Source organism: Pleurodeles waltl, chromosome 4_2 (genome assembly GCF_031143425.1).
Source record: "Pleurodeles waltl isolate 20211129_DDA chromosome 4_2, aPleWal1.hap1.20221129, whole genome shotgun sequence".
Taxonomy (NCBI): domain Eukaryota; kingdom Metazoa; phylum Chordata; class Amphibia; order Caudata; family Salamandridae; genus Pleurodeles; species Pleurodeles waltl.
Window position 1 is genome coordinate 606,859,098 of NC_090443.1, and position 21,772 is coordinate 606,880,869.

At 43.3% G+C, this 21,772-nt stretch overlaps 1 protein-coding gene across 7 annotated transcripts in view; it reads left to right on the forward strand.

The window, feature by feature from the left end:
- Positions 1-21,772, forward strand: part of LOC138293127 (putative ferric-chelate reductase 1) — a 264,364-nt gene that overhangs the window by 74,435 nt on the left and 168,157 nt on the right. For all 7 annotated transcript variants that reach the window (XM_069232154.1, XM_069232158.1, XM_069232153.1 and 4 more), the window contains one exon: positions 15,808-15,899. In XM_069232154.1, coding sequence (XP_069088255.1) covers positions 15,808-15,899 — 92 coding nt within the window. The remainder of the gene's footprint in view (positions 1-15,807; positions 15,900-21,772) is intronic.

Here is a 21,772-nt window from a genome sequence, read left to right on the forward strand (position 1 = left end):
GGAAATTAATACCAACTTTAAAAAAACACAAAGCCAAAAGAAGAGTATGCCATCCAGAGAAATTAATTCTTTTCATTGTGGGTCACAAGAGTGTATCGCTTCCAATTTGAATTGTCTTGCTAGAAATGTATTATGTAGGGATTGTGGCAAAAAGGGGTATTTTGCAAAACGTTGCAGAACCAACATGTCAAAAAAGAAAATGGGGCAATTAGTAGACAAGGTCTGTGAGAATATACAGGAAATAGTATTGGCAGTTGAGAAAATAAAAAAGGGGTCTGTAATGAAGAAATAAAAAATGTATTAGAACTTCCTGGTATAAGGATGGAGTGTGTGGATAAATTGGCCAAACCATGTTGTGAGGTGCCATTTGAAGGGAATAAGGGAATATATGAGTGTTAGCAGACTCTGGGCATCTTTATACTCATATCCAGTAAGTCCTATGAGGAGAAATAGCCAAAGGGAAATCGTCCATCATTAAGTAATCCTGACATAACGGCAGTAGGTCAGGCTGGCAAAAGACTGGAGATACTCTGGATGAGTTGGATGACCATAAAGTTTAAAGGTGAAGCAAAGAGAGGAAGAGTTTATATCACAAATTTTGGTTTGGTCTTTTGGGGTGGTGCCACCAAAAAGTCAGCTGAACATTGTGATAAATCCCAATGCTTAAGAACGAGGGATAGAGAAAGCAAACATTGAGAAAGTAAATGATTGCAGTGAAATGGTGAAAAAGTATCCTAGAGTATTCACTTCAGAGTTGAGCTTAGTAAAAGGATTTTCACATAAATAATTCTCAAAAATCATGCCAGACCAGTTCATGAAATAAGGAAATTTCCAAACGTGATGATAGAACCATTACACGAGGAATTGGAAAGTTTCATGGCACAAAAGATTATTGAACCTAGTGAGACATCAGAGTGTTTGGCCCCAGTTGTAATAGCCCCAAAGGATGATGGTAAGATTCATCTATGCATAGACTTGGCAGATTTGAACAGGAACATACGGGTTGAAAGGCAACCTCTCCCCAAAGCATTTGAAATGTTGATAACCATGGGGGGAAGGGTGGATGCATTTTTAGTGTATTCTACATGTCCTCCGCCGATCATAAGATTAACCTACATGAGGAATAAAAACATTTAACTTTATTTGCAACACCTCTAGGTGCATTCAGATATAGGAGAATGCCATTTGGCTTAGCCTCATCTTCTGCTGCATTTCAAAGGGTGATAAAGAACATAAACACTGATGTTTACACTTACACTTTGGTGTGTCAGTGTAAACATCAGTGTGTGCCTGGATGTATCACTGTATGCATCAGGGTGTGCCTGGGTGTGTCAGTGTATACGTCTGTCTGTGTCTGGGTGAGTCATTATTTGCATCAGTGTATGTCTGAGTATGTCCATGTATCCATCAGTGTGTGCCTGGGTGTGTCAGTATATGCATCAGTGTGTGCCTGGGTGTACTGGTGTATGGGTGTGTCAGTGTATGAATCAGTGTGTGCCTGGGTAGGTCACTGTGTGCCTGTCAGTGTATGCATCAGTGTCAGAGGCTGGCCCTCTATGAAGTGTGCAAAGCTAGGCACACTATGCAGAGGGTCCAGGCAACCACATTTTGGTTTCCAGAGGGAAAAAATTAGACCACCTAATGCTCCAATTTTTAAGGTAGCTGGTCGAGCAGTTAGGCTAATCCAGGAGATGTGCTAAGTATTTGCTCACAAATCCAATCATGCACCACAAACACTCAATAAATTACTCGAGACCAGAATTTATTAAAAAAATACTTCAGACTCTTATATAAATTTTCAGACCAAGATCTTTAAGATATGTTAAGTACTTTTTGAGATATGACATTTCAAAGTTTTAATAAAGTTGGGCTTTTTGTGCGTAATTATGCACCATAGAAATCAATAGGTAGTATCTTTTAAAAATGTATTAAAAATCGTACAGTTGGGTTACCACTCTTCTTTGGCAGGGTGGTTGAGGTAGTCGGAGGGCACTGTGTGCCAGCTGGAGAGCTTTGGGCGGCTCCCGGTTCCAGCAGGAGCTGCGTTGGAAAACCTCTTGGCACAGGCACAGGGCCACCTGGAGGTCCACTAGGAACAGGAGCTGGTTTCCAGATTTAAAGTTAGTGCCTGGGGCCTGGGGGTCTCCTTGGACTGATGAGGTCGCAAGGGGTTGGGAACCTGGGGCAGACAGCAGATCCTGCGATGCAAGGCTCAGGGCGGCCAGGTGCAAGGCATTTTAGAGGTCATGGATGCTGTGCGCAAAAGGACCCTTTGGAGCTGGAGGTAAGTCTTCTTCTTGAGGTCCTGCAGGATATCGCAGGTGCTCTGGTGGGAGGTCTGGGGTGTCACTGAAGTCCCTCGACTGGGCTTCCTTCTGGTCCAGGTGCAGCACTGGGGGTGCTATTTGTGATGATGTCTAATGTGTACTGGTCACCACCTGGGGTATTGCCAAAACTCAGCCACAGGAGGGTGCTGTGCCATCAAACTTGGCACACTTGCACATCTCATCTCGGCAGTCGAAGGTGTGTCGTCAGGTCCTGCTGCAACTTCCAGTTGCAAAGATATCATCCGGTCGGTGAAGTGTCCCTCACCAATTTGCAGGTTCCTCGCAGGTTCCTTTGGTTTCTTGAGTGGTGTCTCCACTCAGGAGGGAGATCTTGGCCTATTTGCGAAGCCTGGAGGTCCTTGGGGTCTTGTGAGGTTGGTCCAGTGGTCAGCTCCTCTGCATCGGTGATTGTTGGAACACTGGTGCAGCAAGCAGGGTCTTGTAGACTCTTCTGATGCAGCAGGTCCTCTGTTCTCGTCTTGGCGGGTTCTTTGATGCTGTCTTCTTTCTTCCAGATGAATCTAAATCTTTGATCTAGGGGAGCCCACTAAATACTGAATTTAGTGAACGTTTTAGGGGGAACCTGGTAGTGTCCAATGGGATACTTACCCTTGGGCGTCTACACCCACTACAGTGATCACTTCCTGTGGGAAGGTTTACTAACCTAAACCCTATTGGATATTTTCCTTCCATCCAACATGGAGGAAAATGAGATGAGGGTCCACTTTGCCTGAAAGCCCCTTGGGGTGGTGCATGCTCAGTGAGGCCACTCTTCCTACCCTTTGTCTGGTTTCCCGCCTTTGCTCCAGCCAAAAGTTGGGGTTTGCAAAGGGGGAAGCCATCTGCTGCTAGCGGCAGGCCTGGTGGCTTGAGTTTCAGGGGAAGTAGCCCTTTGAAGCTCACCGCCAGGTTGTTGCACATTCCTGATGGAGTGGGTATTAGCTTCTCCACCCAGTAAGGGCATTGTCTTACAAACCAGAGAGCCATGGCTCTCCCCCAGGTTTATATATTGGCCGCCTGGAAGTGGCAGGCTGGATTGAACCAGTCAGCAACTATGTCAGTTTAGGTTAGCGTTTGCAGGGGGCACCTCTAAGGTGGCCCCTGGCTACATTTAGGGTTAAATCCAACACTGGTACCAGTTTAGATTTAATATTCTGAGTTGTTTATTATCAAACAACCCAGGGTACAGAGCGGCCATCATGTAGCTGCGGAACTCATGTTTGACCAGTGTCCAGTACATGTACTTAAAATAGTTGCTCTGTTCACTCACTATTTCCCAGGTTTGGTAAGGACACAGTGGGGTCATATTGCTCATGCAATTATGCCCTCACATATGGTATGATGCACCCTGCCTTAGGGCTGTAAGGCCTACCAGAGGGGCGACTTGCCCATGAGGGTGGACAGGGCACACTGGAAGTGTGCCATGTTGAATTTGCCTTTTTAGGTTTGCCCCAGTACACTCAGTCTGCACTGGGTCTGCTGGGTGCATCTGGGTGCAGGGCCCTAGAGCGTGGAACAATTAGCGCTGCTGCCCTCAGGGGCCTACTCATACTATCCCATGCCCTGGGTACTGGGGTGCCCATTTACTACAGTCTTATATGTAAGAGTATATCCAATTGTGCCAAGCATCACAACAGATTCAGGGAAAGAGCTCTGGCCCAGGGTACCTGGGTAGCAGGGGCCCTCGGCACTACCAACATTTAGAACACATCAACATCAGGCAAAAGGTGGGGGTTAACCATGCAAAAAGAGGCCTCCTCTCACACTGCCCCCCCAAACGAAAGAGGATGAGACTACCGTTTCCCTAGTGAGTCTTCATCTTCTAAGTGGACGAACTGCATTGGCATGGGCAGTCCCCGGTTGGTGTTCCACTTTAAAGTCCATGCCCTGTAGGGAAATGGACTACCTAATCAGCTTGGGGTTTTCACCTTTCCTATGTTGTAGCCATCTGAGAGGCCTGTGCTCAGTCTGAACAGTGAAGTGAGAGCCATACAAGTATGGTCTCAACTTTTTCAGAGTCCAAACACACAGCAAAGGCTTCCCTCTCTGTGGTACTCCATTTTTGTTTCCTAGGGAGTAGTTTTTTGCTAATAAAAGCAACTGGCTGGTTATGTCCATCATCATTCCTTTGGGAGAGGACTTCTCCTATCCCATTTCTGAAGCATCTGTCTGGACTATGAATTCCCTAGAGTAGTCTGGTGCTTGTAATATTTGAGCAGAGCACATTGCTTTCTTCGGAGTGTCAAAGGCCTCTTGACAACTCCCTGTCCAGCTGATTTTTCTGGTCATCTTTTTAGAGGTGAGTTCTGTGAGAAGGGCAACTATTGAGCCATTGCCCTTCATAAACCTCCTGTAATATCCAGTTAAGCCAAGTAATGCGCTGACGTGTCTGGGTGGTAGGAGCTTCTCAAGCCAGAATTGTCTGAATCTTGGGCTGCAGAGGTTGTACTTGGCCTCCACCAACTACGTGTCCCAGGTACATAACTTTTCCCTGCCCTATCTGGCACTTACTGGCCTTGGTAATGAGGCCTGCATTCTGCAGGGCCTCAAGGATCTTTCCAAGGTGGATCAGGTGATACTGCAAGGTCGAACTATAGACAGCTGTGTCATCTAAGTAAGCTGTACTAAAAAGTTTGTTGGTTTCACTATAAAAAGAAGAATTTACTTTTGCCACAGAGCACTATATATATTTTTTATAATAATCGTGAGTTGTGGGCATGCCACATCAGATGAGAGAACACTATTTGTATGGAGTGTTTAGTAAGGTATAAATACAATGTACACTGATATTGCTTGCCTTTGAGCTCACACACATGGTGAAGAAAAGGGTGACCAGTGCTTTTTGGAGCACTGGTAGTGGTGAACACGTGACGTTGATTGAGAGTAATTTTATGTAAATTTGTATATAGGCACTGTGTTTGATGTCCTGAGGAGGCCAGAAGTAGAAGGGCCGAAACGCGTCGACTATTCTCTGGAGGAATGTTTCTGAAACTATTGAACAAAAGGAATAAATGAACCAAGATGGCATCATGTATAAGCATTGGGAGACTATACCCCCAAAGGAAATGATACCAAATACCATTACCTCATGAGCATAAGACTGTTTGCCTGACGAAGGTTTAGCAGCTTACTTAAAAAAGACTCCAGTGCTAAGAGTTACAAAAATTGTGTTTTCTACTTTTATTGTATGATTTTATGATCTTGTTAATTGGTCCTTTGTTTGTACATTGTCAGATATGTAGTTATGTGGTTATGTATTGAGTGATGTTTTATGTGGTAATCCACCTTTTGAGTAGAGTCAAACAAGGAGATACAAAACACTAAAAATAAATAGAAGTAAGATATAAGACAATAATTGTCCTCAATGAACAATTAATGTTTTCATTTGTGATATATATTTCTATATACATATTTATCCCCGCTGTATATCTATTAAGGTGCATTGTGTTTTGGCCCAGATACAGTGGGGTTACCGGGCCTCCCCTTATTGGTGTAGGTATCTTGTAGATACTGCACATTTGTGCCCTTTTCCTGTGGCAGAGAGAAGCGCAGCAAGGTCACTTCCTGTGCTGCCCTGCACCATGGGGCTTGTAAGTAAGCCACCAGGTTCCAGTTTCGGTGTCAGCTTGCCATCTTGTGATTCTGGGCAGATCACTTAGGCCCTCATTATGAAGCTGTGTTCATGCTGGCGGTCATTTAACTGACCGCCAGCCCCCCTGGGACCTCGCCGCCCGTATAATGTACATTCTGCTGGGTTGGCGGACGTAAACATTGTTTCCGCCCGCCGGCCCAGCAGAATGCATGGCCTGGACATTGCCGGCCGCTCCACATGGAGCCGCCGTCAATGCCTCTGTGCGGCGGGTGCAGCTGCACCCTTCGCAGAGAGACCTGCACGATGGGGCACTGCACAAGGGCCCCTGCACTGCCCATGCCAAGTGCCAGGTGGGCCCCAGAGCACCCCTTCCGCCAGCCTTCCCCACCAGGGAAAGGCTGGTAGCAGTAGGGATCATTATCCGAGGGGCAGCAGCGCTGCCCTGTCGGATAATGATTCACTCCACCATCAGGCTGCCTGTCGGTGGAGGAGGGCCGCCTATGGTGGCCCTCCATGTCTTCTTTACATGGCGTTCAGCCCGCCATGCCGGTGGCGGACTTTTCACTCACCACCTGCATGGCGGGCTGAACCATGAGGGATCATAATGACCCCCTTAATCTCCTCATGCTTAAAACCAAAATGAATGTGTCCTTGTGTAATGTAACTGATGTACATGTAAAGCACTGCAATACCTTTGGATCAAGTCTGCACTATATAAAACAGCAAAATTACAATTAAGGGTCTGACTTACAAGAGGTCTGCTCTGCCAGCTCCTCACTTTTTATGACTCTTGGGTGGCGCAGACCTCTCAATTTTATCTATGAGGTGACATAAGCCACCCTGCATGGATGCTGCAGTGGGTTTTCACACATAATACCCATGGGTTGTGACACATTGCCAGATTTACAAAGATCTGTAAACCTGGGAGTGTGTCAAAACTGTGCGCCTCCCCAGGGGAGGCATAGCAAGGAGTAATAACTTTTTTTTCTCCTTGTTTTTCCTCTTTTTATGTGTGTTGCATTCTGCAAAGGAGAACTCCTTCATGGATTGTTTCTATGTAGGAAGATATCCCTTCCGGCACAAAAATAGGTATACCAACAATGGAGACACACCTTGCACTGTGGGGCAGGGGTGCTTGCGTTGGCACTAGATACCAATTTGTGCACAGGGAGGAAGGGCAGGAATGTGCTGTATTTCATTAACACAGCATATTCCTGCCCTTTCTTTTTGACAAAGGGCAGCGCAGCAAGAAGCCTTGCGGGGCTTCCCTGCCCCAAAAAGGTGTAAATGAGGCCCTGAGTGTTTTACACACATCTGCTATTGGGCCATACTTGGGTACATTTGGGGATATTTGTGCTACAATTGGGCTCTTTTTTCCTCTGGTGACCATCTTAGAAGTCTTATTTGTTATGAAATTTCTCCATTTTCTGCAATATCTTCATAAGAAAATGCCTTCAGTTTTCCACTTCGATTTTATCAAGACGACGTTCCGTTGTGCCACACTTTTGGCATAAATTTAGAATGTTAGCTCTCTAGTTGCTCATTAAAGCACTGCAGTAGCTGCTGATTACCTAGGAGTTAACTGACATTCTGCTGCTGGTGTTGAAAGTGCATGTTTCATTCTGCATGTCAGAATGTTTTAATGAAGTAGAAGAGGAAGATATTTGAGAACTCACTTAAAAACTTTTTCTCTCTACAGCACCAACCATAATTTATATGACAAAATGAACCCCCTAATTTTGTTCCTTTCTAAATTAAATGTTGTAGGTTTTACCAGCTTGATTCAATAAAGATGGCTTCAAGTGTGCCACACATTTGTCATAGTAAAACTGTTAGTGCTCTAGTTGGTCTTTAGAACACTGTGGGAGGATGCAGTAGAACACATAGAAATACACTTGACAGGCTGCTCCTGTTGGAGGTTTTACTGAGAATGTCAGACTTCATTCACATATGGCTGAGAAAGATAGTGTGAATTTACAGAAAATGTACTGTCATTTTAGCTTCTGGAGCACTATCAATAAGCTCTATGGGAACATCATGAGAAAATAGTTTTCTCTCAAACATGATTCATGAAATCTCAGCAGAAGGCTTTTTCACAGGGTAAAATTACCTTAGAACACACCACAATTCCTAAAATTAGTATGATGTGATCAACAAATAATTGATATTGCATCTTAGATCTGTTATCACCCTTGATAAATTCTCCTTTCTGTGACCCTCAAAATCTGCCATTCACTACAATGCATTTCAGTGTGGATCATTCGTCAGTGTCCTGTAAGTGCTGCCACAGCATGTTGTACATGTTGTGGCCAGACAATAAGGGGGGTTCCATTTGGAACCTCCATATATGCCCTTTGGGGTCTGGGTGTGCTCAACCTGCCCACATACGTATTTTTTTTTTAATTCATTTTCAGGACGCAGGGACCAAGTCCCTGAGTCTTGTAGTGGCTGCCAAAATATGTTGTTCAGTTTGTAACAAACTAATCAGGATTGACTAGTCTCCTTTACATTGGCCAATCAGAGCATATTTGAACACCAACTGTTTAGATCTATATCTGTTTTTCCTTCAATATTTCAAAAACTACTGAATGGATTTATACCAAATCACAAAAGCCATGATCTGTGCACAAATATCTAGATTCCTTCCAAATTTGGTGTAGTTCCATTCAGTGGTTCGGGTGTTAGTCGTGTCTAAAAACCCTATGGGAAAATGCATGGGGAAAACGCGGTTTGGGCCCCCGCTTGACAGATCACCCCAGTAATTTCAAGAGAGCAACTAATACATATTAATTTTGGAAATTTCGTGAAGATTCGTCAAATGGTGCCAAAGTTATTGGCAAAACAAAAAAAATATTTTCTTATGGGAACTAGGTCCTAACTATATCTACCTACTAGGGACTGGTGTCTACAGGTCAGGACACAGAAATCCGCACTCTGGCAATAATTCCCAATTGATTTAATCAAGGCTATGTGAGTTAACCTTACAGTCATCCTCACGGCCTGAGTAACTTAGTTCACCATCACTCTTAAAAGAGCTTGACAAACAATAGACATAGAAGTGAAATATCTGATCAGTACTTTACAAAATATGAATGAAGTTCAAATTGCACAAAACAAAATCATAATGCGAGGAGCACCTTTACATTTCCCCAGTGACTGTATGAAACAAATTGCGATACATTTCCTTGTGCGGTACGTGACGACTTCAAAGGAATGCTAATACATTGTATCCTGCTTGACTGCCGACTGGCCTTTTGGTTTCAAGCAAGGGAAGCATTTTTTTATAGAGCAATAAATAAAAAAAAATATATGATTCAGATCAAGTGGCTCCATTCAAAGTACCATAACACGTTAGCTCTAAAATTAGAACCAACTAAAAGAACGAAAAAGATACTAAAAATATAAGTATAATATTAAACATGAACACATCACTCCTGCTGTCCTCAGTGACTCCATGAAACAAAATGCAATACATTTTATGTGCTGTATATGACGATTTCAAAGAAGTCAAGTTCAAAGGAAATGCTAATATATTGTATTCTGGTTGACGGCCAAGTGGCCTCTTAGATACAAACAAGGAAAAATATATTTCATATGGCAAGAGGTACAATCGTATGAATGATTTAGGCCAAGAGACCGCATTCCAATTACTATAACACGTTATCTCCAAAAATAGAACCAACTGAAAAATAATATTAAACATGATCACAGCATTCTTGATCCTGGAGATAAAGGCATGTTAGTGAAACAATGTGCCAGATGCCAGTTAAAAGCTCCCAAGTTCAGCTGCCAATATTGTTCATGAATGTATTTTAAAAGCACTTCCATACTCTCAAGTCAAACTCCTCTACAAAAGCCAAATCCAAGTTCAAAAGACATTACTGCGCAACAAAAACTATTGCTATCTTTGGAACTCATTTCATAGTCTCATTAATAAATGATATTCCTTATGTGAAAGGCAAATCACAAGATTAGCAGCAGCAAAAGAAAACTAACAAAACGTTAAACAAAATGTGCAGAGAAGTAGCAGAACTCCAATAAGCTCTAATTTACCAAGAAAGCCTGGTAGGTCCCCCATAGACACTATCCAAATGTAATTTGCTGGATATAACTCAAAATTATCAAAGGGACATAAAAAGGGAAGCAATGGAAAAAATTTGAAATAAAAGCTAAAGAAGCAAAATAAGAAAAATCCTAAGAGAAAGCCAAATGAAAGTCTTAACAAAATATCTCAAGAAACCACAGCAGGAAAAAACTCTCAAAATCAGATTATACAAAACTTGTACTCACCCAATTTGCACATAGACGTCATCATCCACATTCAGCCCCGCTACTTAAAATTGAGGAGAATTATATACTCTGACGTGAGGAATCTAAACTTTTTCTCTCTGTTGCCACCTCTGGAGTTGTAACAATCCTGTCAATCCCAAAAAAGGACAAAGTGTCAGGATTCTGAACATGATGTTACACCAATGTCTGGCTATAGGGTAGTTTAGGTTACAACTCTGTATTGCCCTAAGGTGTTCTAGTATCCTTTTCTTTACCAGGAAGATAGTACTGACCACATATTGGTGACCACATGGGCAAATTAAAACAGGCAAACAAATATCAGTTCTACAAGTGATAAACCTGTTGGTGTTATCCACTCTATCTGCTGGTAATCTGTATGCCTTGGTGTTTTGCTCCCTTTTCACGATTTGCACTGCCTGCATTGTGGAAACTGTTGTTATTTCAGCCAGCCTCCCTGCTTTTCTCCCCCCCCCCCCCATGTAACTGTATACCTAAATGTACATGATCGATCGAGATTTTCGATGTGTCACAAGTTGGTAGTGTGATATTTGGTCTCCTTTAACACAGTCTAGTTTCAATAGGTGCCAATGTCTAGTGTACATGTGTTTTCTTGTTTGTTGATTCATTGTTATATGTGGTGATCAGTCTCACTTTGTTGTGCTCATTCTTCGTCTGACATTGTTTGATGAGAAAGCTGTCTCTAGATAAATTAGTGGCTTTCTCACTAGCTATTCAAAGAACCTTCATAGGGTAGCCTGTAGCTCGGAAACATTTTATCATGGCTTGTTGTTCTACTTCAAAAGTTGTTTGTGTGCTGCATTTACTCTTGGCCCTCAAGAATTCCCCAAAGTGGATACCCCATTTGAGCTTGTTAGGGTGGTGGCTACATGCAGTTAAGGATGCTGTTGCCTGCAGTACTCTTGCGGATGAAGTGGGTTTGTAAGGAACCATCTATGACCCTCACACAAACATCTAGGATTTCCATCTCCTTGTTATGTACTTTATGGGTGACTGCTAGATTAGGATCATTCTCAGATATGTGCATGAGAAACTCTTTTAGCTTTTGTATGGTCCCATCCCAGATGACAAGGAGATCATCTATATATCGTGTCCAGAAGGTGTTTCGTCCATACCTTTTTATCTTCTGTCCACACATGTTGGTCCTCCCACCAACTCATGCAGAACCCAGGATAACTCAGAGCAAAACAACTGCCCGTAGCAGTCCAGACCAATTACCAGCACCACGTGTCAACAAACAAGAACAAATTAATCTCAAGGCAAAATTTCATCATTTCAACCATCATGGAATGTTCGTACATATAGGTGACTTTGTACCTGAAAAAATGTTCACACGCTTGGCTCCACAAATCGGGTGCAATGCAAGTGTAAAGAGAGACCACATCTATGGCAACCAGAATGTAGCTTGATTTCCATGGTGTTTCCCTTGTGTTGGTGATAAAATCAGTACTGTCTCGATAATTAAAGGGAAGATATAATATATATGGAAAGAGAAAAAAAGTCCTAATAAACTGAAGTCTGTTCTAAAATGCTTCTGGCATAAATAAAGGGTCTCCTAAGAGGGCTTTCCCTGTCTTTGTGTACTTTAGGCAGCATGTAAAAACATGGTTCTACAACTTTGCTCGCATGCATAGACTGGTATTCCTTTGCACTCAAAAGGCTTCTCTCACTCCAATCTCCTGGAAGGGTATGATATCTGGAGATGTTCTGTTTGTTTGTGTCAAATGAAGTCACCTCGTAACTTCTTGTAGTGTTTAGTTGTCTATTGGCCTCTTGTAAGTATTTGTTTATGTCCCAGAGGACCACATTCCCACCCTTGTCTGAGGGTTTAATGAGAATGCTGGGGTCACTCACTATGGTGTCTAATGTCAGGCTTTGTCCCTTTGTGAGATTTTGGGTATGGTTGTTTTTGGATTTGTGCCAGATCCTTATAAGATCTCATGTGACGTGTCAATGCTATTGTGTGGTGAGATGGGTTTACACTTTTACTTGGGTTTATAATTATTGACACTACTTCTGTCTGTTAAAAGATTCAAAAGACCCAAAAGGTATTTTTCAGAGGCCCAGTTCGCGGTCCCCTGCTCCAATTTTGTTAAAATGGACACCCCTCTATATCTCTCAGACACAGATTGTCAAAAGTGGAATCCCAGACAGGGATGATAGATGGAACAACATGAGTGGTATGTTTCTTTTCCTATTGGAAAAATACCTTCATTAATTTCAGTTTATGAATGTATAAAAATAAATCAATTTGAGTTTGACAATAATCCAGGTTGGCAAAAGGACAAAAGGGTAAATCCAGTTCTAATATGGACTGTTTGTCCCTGCTTAGTTTGTGCGTGGATAAGTTAACAATAGTCAATGATTCTTACCCATTATTTCCCTCTGGTATGCTATGTTGTGTCTGCATGCAGCATAGTCTTCTTCTCTGCATCCCCCACCTCAACGCGGTTTGCTTCCTTTTTCTCCGTCTTTTCCTCTGAGTGGTCATTTGTGCAGTCCCTCGCTCATCTGTAAAAAAAACAGTACTCACCCAATGAAGAGAAAGGTACAGTGTCTTTATTCGATGGCCCAGGTTGGTCCTCTAGATCAGAGTGCCAGATTCAGACGTGACCAGCTCCTGTTGCCTCAAGGCACCAAGTTGTTTACTGTCTCACAGTCACATCAAGTTCCTCCCAAAGGTTAGGATGCGGCCACTTGTGTAATCCTGTTTGTCCCAAAAGAATTTGCGTCTTTTCTTCAACTTGATCTCCTCATATTTCATCAGTCTTTGTTACATTTTCATCAGGACTTTTTATTTTTTTTCTATTCTTTGTGATTGTCAACAAATTCTTTCATTTTCTTTATTTCTTTGCAAGCTTGCTCCAGTTCTATACCTGTGTATTTTGACAGCAAATCCATCATGGTTTTGTATGTAGAGGTCATCAATCGCGGCCGCTCCTACAACAGTTTGGGATGTGGGTTCTGGTATGTAGGGGTGATAAGTATACGCAATCCAGGTGGGGCCCTGTCCACCTCTTTCTAGTTGTCAAAGGAAGAGACCTCCCATCATCTATTGGCCTTCTTCTTTAGCAATTTCTCACATTGGTAAAGTTGCAGTTTTAAAGTTTTGGTGCCTTCCCCACCCTGACATCAGTACGACTGATAACCTCCAATGTGTCATTTTCATTAAATAAATTGCGTACTGCCTCCATCCTCTGCATGCATATTCCATTCATAGCTGAATCGAGAAATGCGGATTTCCAAAAGATTAGAAAATACCAAGGAAAATACATTCCCTGCCTCTTGCCATGTGAGTGTTCTGACCTGAAGACACACTGCTTATTTGGATTTGTAGCAGGACCGTCTCGTCTGCAATATTAAATTTGGTTTGGTGAATACATCCATGAGTGTCCGAGACTTCTTTTGAAATGAGATGAGTTGATGTTGTGAAATATATATATATGTATATATATATATATATATATATAAAACCTACTGGCAGTCGCCAGGAGGCAGTTCTAGTTAGGACCTAGTTTCCATTGAAAAAGCATTTTTTGACTTGCCCATATCTTGGGCGCAGTTTGACAAATCTTCACAAACTTTTCCAAAAAAGGTGTGCCCAAGAATCTTGTTGTGCCTGGAAGGTTTTGGGGTGATCCGTCAAGTGGTGGTAGGGAAAAGGGGGGGGGGGGGCAAAAAAGTATGTTTCCCATTTTTCAATTCCCTTGGGGATTTTAGACACAACTAAAGCCCAAACTGCTGGATGGAATTACACCAAATCCGGCAGAAAGGTAGCTCTTGGTCCAGAAAGAGTGTTTTTTTAATACTTGGTATAGATCCGTTCAGTAGTTTTTGAAATATTAAAAGAAAGCCAAATGTGTATATCTGAAAGTGAGAAGGCTTCACAAATACTCCCGATCTGGGGCAGAGATCTGATTGGCCACCAACAGTTCAACCAGGAATTATTAGCAGACATTTTGGGACTTGGTGCAGGGGTCCACCAGGAATATCTCCCCCTCCCCCAAGGCTTAAAAGTATTTTTTTTTTTTAATCACAGCCAAAATCGAGGTGAGTCTGCAGATTTTGATGTGGTTTGAAAATCATCATCATGACATAGTCACTGACATCACTGATGACATTACTCATGAGTGATGTAATATGTGAGGTCATAAGCAGTGCATTGGGGGTGCAGGGTATAGTTAGCTCAGGTAGCTAGCTATAACTGCAGAATGTCTATGGTTTGTGTGTGTGTAAAATCTGAACCTAACTGTAAAGCTCCTGTAGCCTTTGTATTTTTTCAATGACTTTCTAAGGTATTTTAATTATATTTCCTAACTATAATGTCCCTGTGGGTGTGTGAGTGATTTTGTGGGTCTGAGAGTAGGTGTGGGAGTGGTTGAGTGGTATGTAAGTGGGTGTGTAGGTCTGTGAGTGGGTGTATGTGTTTTTTAATTGGGGCCTGGATCTAAGGGTATGCCACAGAGCACACAGGATGTTGTCCTGAGCACCACAGCGGATCTGTGGCTCCTCACACAGTAAAAGAAAAATTTTATTGGACAATTTCTTGCCCATAAGTGGACCCTCACAGAACTCCATCAGTTTCATGGCATCAGGGTACCTCTAACCTGACCCCTTCTATTACTTCTGAGTCCTGATGCACAAAAAGGCTGCCTCAACTTTCCTCTCAGGTTACAGCTAGCCAATCATAGCATTGCTGCTGGCTGGCACGTGGATCCACTGCTCCACCACAGTAGGTCTGTGGTGGATTTTGATATATATACATATGTTTACTTTAATAACTCAAAAACTACTAAACAGAGGAACACAAAATCATTAAGAGCACTCTTACTGGACCAAGATCTAGCTTTCTGCCAAATGTGGTGTAATTCCATTCAGCGGTTTGGAAATTGCATGGTGAAAACACTCTTTTTCTCTGCCCTGCTTGACTGATCACTGTGAAACGTTCCAGACAGCAGCAGAAGTGACTGGCGTTCGTGAAGATTCATCAAACGGCGCCAAACCTATTAGCAAAAAAGAAAAATGCTCTGCCTATGGAAACTAGGTCCCAGCTATAACTATATATATATATATATATATATATATATATATATATATATATACACACACATACACACACACACACACCATCATTATCTCTCATTTACTGTTTCTGTCAACTTTTTCTCCCAGGGTAACAATTACTCAAATGATCTATTAGCATGCATTTCTTTCTGTATTTATGCCAGGAGGGAATCTAGCAGTTAAAATGTGTTCCCCTAGAAGCACCTTTAAAAACTATCCCCTCTCCTAAGGTGATATGGGTGCCTTTAGCTTTAAGAATACAAAATCTGAAAGCCTTTGGTGAGATTGAGTCAAAGTCCACACAAGTTCCCTGTCTTAAGTGAATGCAATGAGTGTTAGACTGCAGTTTCAATTTGGAATAAATGTAGTTTAACATTTTTTTTAAATCTGAAATAAACAGTTCCTTCTATACACAGAAGGTGCTGTGCTTTCCCCTATAATACTTTGTTTGTTGATGTCTGTTATTACACAAAATTTCTTATTGTGATACTATATGACTTATTTTTATTTTTGCAGAATTCCGCAGTAAGTCACAAAAGCAGTGCAAAGAAAACAAATGTCACAGCTGATTGGGTTGCTCCTTCGGGTAAAGGAGATGTCCGATTTAGGTAACTATTGCATGAATATTTTAATGAATTTCACATACAGGTTTTTTTTAATGTCAGACCATAGGAGGTTGACTTGATGAGTAAGTGCTCGGCACTCTAAAGTTAACTGACTGTGATCCTCCATTAATAGGATTGGGCTAAGGATGACTGTCCTTCCTCAATCTTTTTAATGTCGGTATAAGGACATAACAAAGTGATTCCAGGAAAGTTTGAATAACCAGGGACTCCCACTGAGAAGTGGAAGAGGATGTGGTGTAACGGCCTGGGTTGCCAACTATAGAGATTTGGGAACCAGACTCAAGTCTTGGTGTCGGCTCAACTCCCTATGATACGCTTGCTGATATGTGGTGATGTTGGGTCCTGTTCCTCCAGAACTGAAACATACTTGTCTCTCTATCTGCTGGCAATATTGATGATGCTACGTTTCATTTGGGAACTGTGAAGGCAGTAATGGAATAAAATAGGTTGTGAGTGCATTACTCTTTAGGTCATGGTAACTGGCAAGTTGGTGGCCAGTCTAACAAAACAAAACAGGCCATGTGGAGTTGCAGATGCCCAGCAATTCTCAGATCCTACAAAGTTGTTAGATTGTCTGAAAACATCAAAGGGATGCTGACAGGCCTTTTATTCCACCACAATGTGTTTTTCTAGGGTAGGGGGCCTTTCCTAGTGCCTCCATCACATTCCCTGGCTTCCCAAGATGAATTGCTTCAACAGAGAGTGAGAAAGAAAGGGAGGGAGGGTGAAGGTAGAGAGAAGCGATCAAAGAGGGCGAAAGGTGGGAGAAGAGAAGAAGATACAGAAAATTCATGGCTAGAAGGAGAGAGAGTGTGTGAGGAGAGGGAGGGATCAAGCTGGTTGAGGAATTTATGCAAAAAGAACAGATGATGGACGGAATGCAAAGTAAATCAAACATTCGCCCCAGTCAAAAAGATCTGGGTTTAATCCATCGTTTTTTCGCTCACCACGCCACCCCAGTTTGGACCCAGCCACATGCAAATCAGTCTTGACCCTGTTCCTCAGGGGAACAGTCCAGCCTGAACTGTTAAGCCAGGTCCTCCCTGGACCACAAACAAGCATCCTAGGATGGGTTTTAGGGTATCAGCTAGGCTAGCTTGAATCCAGTGGCCCAGTGAGCACGGGACCCACGTCTGGGCATACCCTTCCCATATGGGGTGACAAATGCAAAAAGAACAGATGATGGACAGAATGCAGAGCAAATCAAACATTTACCCCCAGTCACAAAGATCTAGGTTTAATCCATCGTTTTTTTGCTCACCACGCCACCCCAGTTTGCACCCAGCCATATGCAAATCAGTCTTAACCCTGTCCCTCATGGGAACACTCCAGCCAGAACTACCAAGCCAGGTCTACCCTGGACCGGAAACAAGCATCCTAGGACCGGTTTCAGGGTATCACCCTTCATCAGCTAGGCTAGCTTGAATCCAGTGGCGCAGTGAGCACGGAACCCACGTCTGGGCATACCATTCCCACTTGGGGTGACAAATACAAAAAGAACAGATGATGGACTGAATGCAGAGCAAATCAAACATTCACCCTCAGTCACAAAGATCTGGGTTTAATCCATTGTTTTTTTTGCTCACCACGCCACCCAGTTTGGACCCAGCCATGTGCAAATCAGTCTTGACCCTGTTCCTCATGGGAACAGTCCAGCCCGAACTGCCAAGCCAGGTCCTCCCTAGACCGGAAACAAGCATCCTGGGACCAGTTTCAGGGTATCAACCTTCATCAACAAGGTTATCTTGAATTCAGTGGTGCAGTGAGCACGGACCCACATCTAGGCACACCCTTCCCATATGGGGTGACAAATGCAAAAAGAACAGATGATGGACAGAATGCAGAGCAAATCAAACATTGAGCCCCAGTCACAAAGATCTAGGTTTAATCCATCGTTTTTTTGCTCACCACGCCACCCCAGTTTGGACCCAGCCATATGCAAATCAGTCTTAACCCTGTCCCTCATGGGAACAGTCCAGCCCGAACTACCAAGCCAGGTTCTCCCTGGACCGGAAACAAGCATCCTAGGACCGGTTTCAGGGTATCACCCTTCATCAGCTAGGCTAGCTTGAATCCAGTGGCGCAGTGAGCACGGAACCCACGTCTGGGCATACCCTTCCCACTTGGGGTGACAAATGCAAAAAGAACGGATGATGGACGGAATGTAGAGCAAATCAAACATTAACCCGCAGTCAATCTGGTATGACTAGGGATGAATGTTTGATTTGTTCTGCATTCCGTCCATCATCTGTTGTTTCAAGCTAGCCTGGCTGATGAAGGGTGGTACCCTGAAACTGGTCCCAGGATGCTTGTTTCCGGTCCAGGGAAGACCTGGCCTGGCAGTTCGGGCTGGACAGTTCCCATGGGGAACAGGGTCAAGACTGATTTGCGTATGGCTGGGTCCAAACTGGAATGGCATGGCAAGCAAATAAACTGATGCATTAAACCCAGATCTGTGATTGGGGTGAATGTTTGATTTGTTCTGCATTCTGTCCATCATCTGTTGTTTTTACATTTGTCGCCCCAAGTGGGAAGGGTATGCCCAGACGTGGGTCCCATGCTTGCTATGCCACCAGATTCAAGCTAGCCTGGCTGATGAAGGGTGATACCCTGAAACCGGTCCCAGGATGTTTGTTTCTGGTCCAAGGAAGACCTGGCCTGGCAGTTCGGGCTGGACTGTTCTCATAGGGGACAGGGTCAAGACTGATTTGCATATGGCTGGGTCCAAACTGGAATGGCATGGCAAGCAAAAAAAATGATGGATGAAACCCAGATCTGTGATTGGGGGTGAATGTTTGATTTGTACTGCATTCCGTCCATCATCTGTTGTTTTTACATTTGTCGCCCCAAGTGGGAAGGGTATGCCCAGACGTGGGTCCCATGCTTGCTATGCCACCGGATTCAAGCTAGCCTGGCTGATGAAGGGTGATACCCTGAAACCGGTCCCAGGATGCTTGTTTCCGGTCCAGAGAAGACCTGGCCTGACAGTTCGAGCTGGACTGTTCCCATGGGGAATAGGGTCAAGACTGATTTGCATATGGCTGGGTCCAAACTGGAATTGCATGGCAAGCAAAAAAAACTGATGGATTAAACCCAGATCTGTGACTGGGGGTGAATGTTTGATTTGTTCTGCATTCCGTCCATCATCTGTTGTTTTTACATTTGTCGCCCCAAGTGGGAAGGGTATGCCCAGATGTGGGTCCCGTGCTTGCTTTGCCACCAGATTCAAGCTAGCCTGGCTGATGAAGGGTGATACCCTGAAACCGGTCCCAGGATGCTTGTTTCTGGTCCAGGGAAGACCTGGCCTGGCAGTTAGGGCTGGACTGTTCCCAAGGGGAGCAGGGTCAAGACTGATTTGCATATGGCTGGGTCCAAACTGGAATGGCATGGCAAGCAAAAAAACTGATGGATTAAACCCTGATCTGTGATTGGGGGTGAATGTTTGATTTGTTCTGCATTCCGTCCATCATCTGTTGTTTTTACATTTGTCACCCCAAGTGGGAAGGGTATGCCCAGACGTGGGTTCTGTGCTTACTATGCTACCAGATTCAAGCTAGCCTGGCTGATGAAGGGTGATACGCTGAAACCGGTCCCAGGATGCTTGTTATCAGACCATGTTTGGAGGTCACAGGGTAGACAGGAACTAGTGGCCCCAAACCTTGATGGTTGAGGTTATTGGCCACAGGTGCACCGGGATCCATTTTACTATTGCTCTGCAGACAAAACCAAGTATACCCTTTCCACACTTCAATCAGAGGGTTGTGAGGGTGAACAGTCAAAGGCTTTTCATGGAGGTAGTGTGGGGGTGGGAGCAGAAGCTGAAGACTCAATAGTCAAACAACAGACACAATAATGCATTGTCCAGCCAAGGGTAGATCTTAGTGAAAAGAAAGTATTTTAGTTACATCATAAAAGGTAATAGTGCACAATACAAAGGAACTCAGCTACAGGTATGTGTTTGGAATTACGATTCCTAGATAGATTAATATTCTCTATGGATCATTTTGCTGTTGTAGGAGATTCTGCAGTATCTATAGGACTTGTATCCCAAGCACAGATATAAGCAAAGATAAGGCATAAAATAAGTTTACTAGGTCTCTGCTCTTACAGAATATTTCATAGTTCTGTTTGTACCTAATATGGGATTGCTTAAGTAAGAGTCCATGCTTTTGCTGCAGAACAGGTTCTGCACATTTAGTTCACTTTTTTTAATGTGAGACCCTGTTACCTGCTTATACTGCTACAACTGTGTGAGGTTGCTAAGTGTGCTCCTAGCCCAAGTTTTAAGTGGTGATTCCTATTATGTGGGACAGAACTCATGGCTTGACTCAGGGCTGCAGCTGTGCAGGTGGACAGGTGTTATTGACGGTCACTGAACCCGGCAGGTGCTTGGAGTTAGGCTGCAGCAGCACCATGCCTTCATAAATTGTAAGGGTGCCTGAAAGCATGTGGCAGCAGTCAGTCCATCTGTGTGATTTACATGTCTGAAACACAACCGTTTTTTTCTTCTGGATAGTCTGTCCTCTGGCAGACCTGCACTCTCTGCTCTCGGAAAAGATAGGTAGGCAAGAAAGCGACCAGGAGTCTAGGAGCTAGGCAGACCATGAGTTCCATCAGCGAGATGTTCAAACTTCAGATGATGTCCCTTTTCCTCTGAGCACACAGCAGTCCTACGAGTATTCTGTGGAGGACTCCCTCCTCTGGTCTTAAAGAACTTCAAACTTTAACAAAGTAGGGGCTGTCTCCAACCAGGAGTTTTTAAAACAGGACACAAGGAAGTGTGAGATCGCTGCACCAGGCTGTCATTAGACTTCCTGAAGCAGTAATCAGGTACAGGTAAAAGAGCATGCCAGAAACCTCTTCCCTTTGAACAACAGAAACTACAGTCCTACCCCTTATCCCTACCATCTCCCAAATTGCAGAGCTCATGTACATCTCAAAAGCAATCTGTGGCTAACAAGGTCCTAATTAATGTTTTAAAGGCAGCCCTGTCTCCACCCTCTCTAACTTCAATCTCTGGCTCTCCACCCTCCAGTAAAATCAATGCTGTCAAAATTCTTCCACTGCAGGGGGAAGTTGTTTCACTCTCTATCTTGTGCAGTGCTAAACCAGAGGATATTTGACTTACAGAGCGTAACGTGTTGGCTAGGAACCATAAGTAATATCTCGTCAGTCATTAAAATTAGAGTTCTGAGATCATCAAGGGCCACACAATTAATACATCTCTATGCAAAAATATGATGACTTATAGTTTCTAATATTTATTTTTAAATTCAAATTAAAAATTGGATGTACAATAAAGGGGACTAACCTATACACCTAATTACTAAACATGATTTTACTGTGGATTTCATGGGCATAATCCACCAACAGGTTGTTTCATTTTGAACTTAAATCTGGGCCTTCTCTACGTTGGCATTGATTTCCTATCCATTGCCCCTAATTGTGTAGGAAATTACCAAGACGGCATAGTTACACATCAGATTTATAATCCCCTATGGATATTGTAACCATCCAATTAACATTCAAGCCTGGCCCTCATCCCACTCATTTCATGTTGACATGTATGTCCGTGCTCACATGAAGACCAACTCTACAAAACTTAATAAATCATTCCGCTCCTGGAGGCTCACAGACAACATGCCATCTAAAGAAAGGAGAAACATGGTTAAGTCCCCGGATCCAGGGAAAAATCTGGGCACTGAAAACACCATGCATAACTCTCAGAAGAGGTGCATGCAAAGGGAAAACAAATGATTAAACCAACACAATAGCTCCAGCCAAAAATATAATCTTCATATAAACAGTGCATCAGCCCCCTTATTAGTCACGCCAGTTCAATATCTCACAAACCA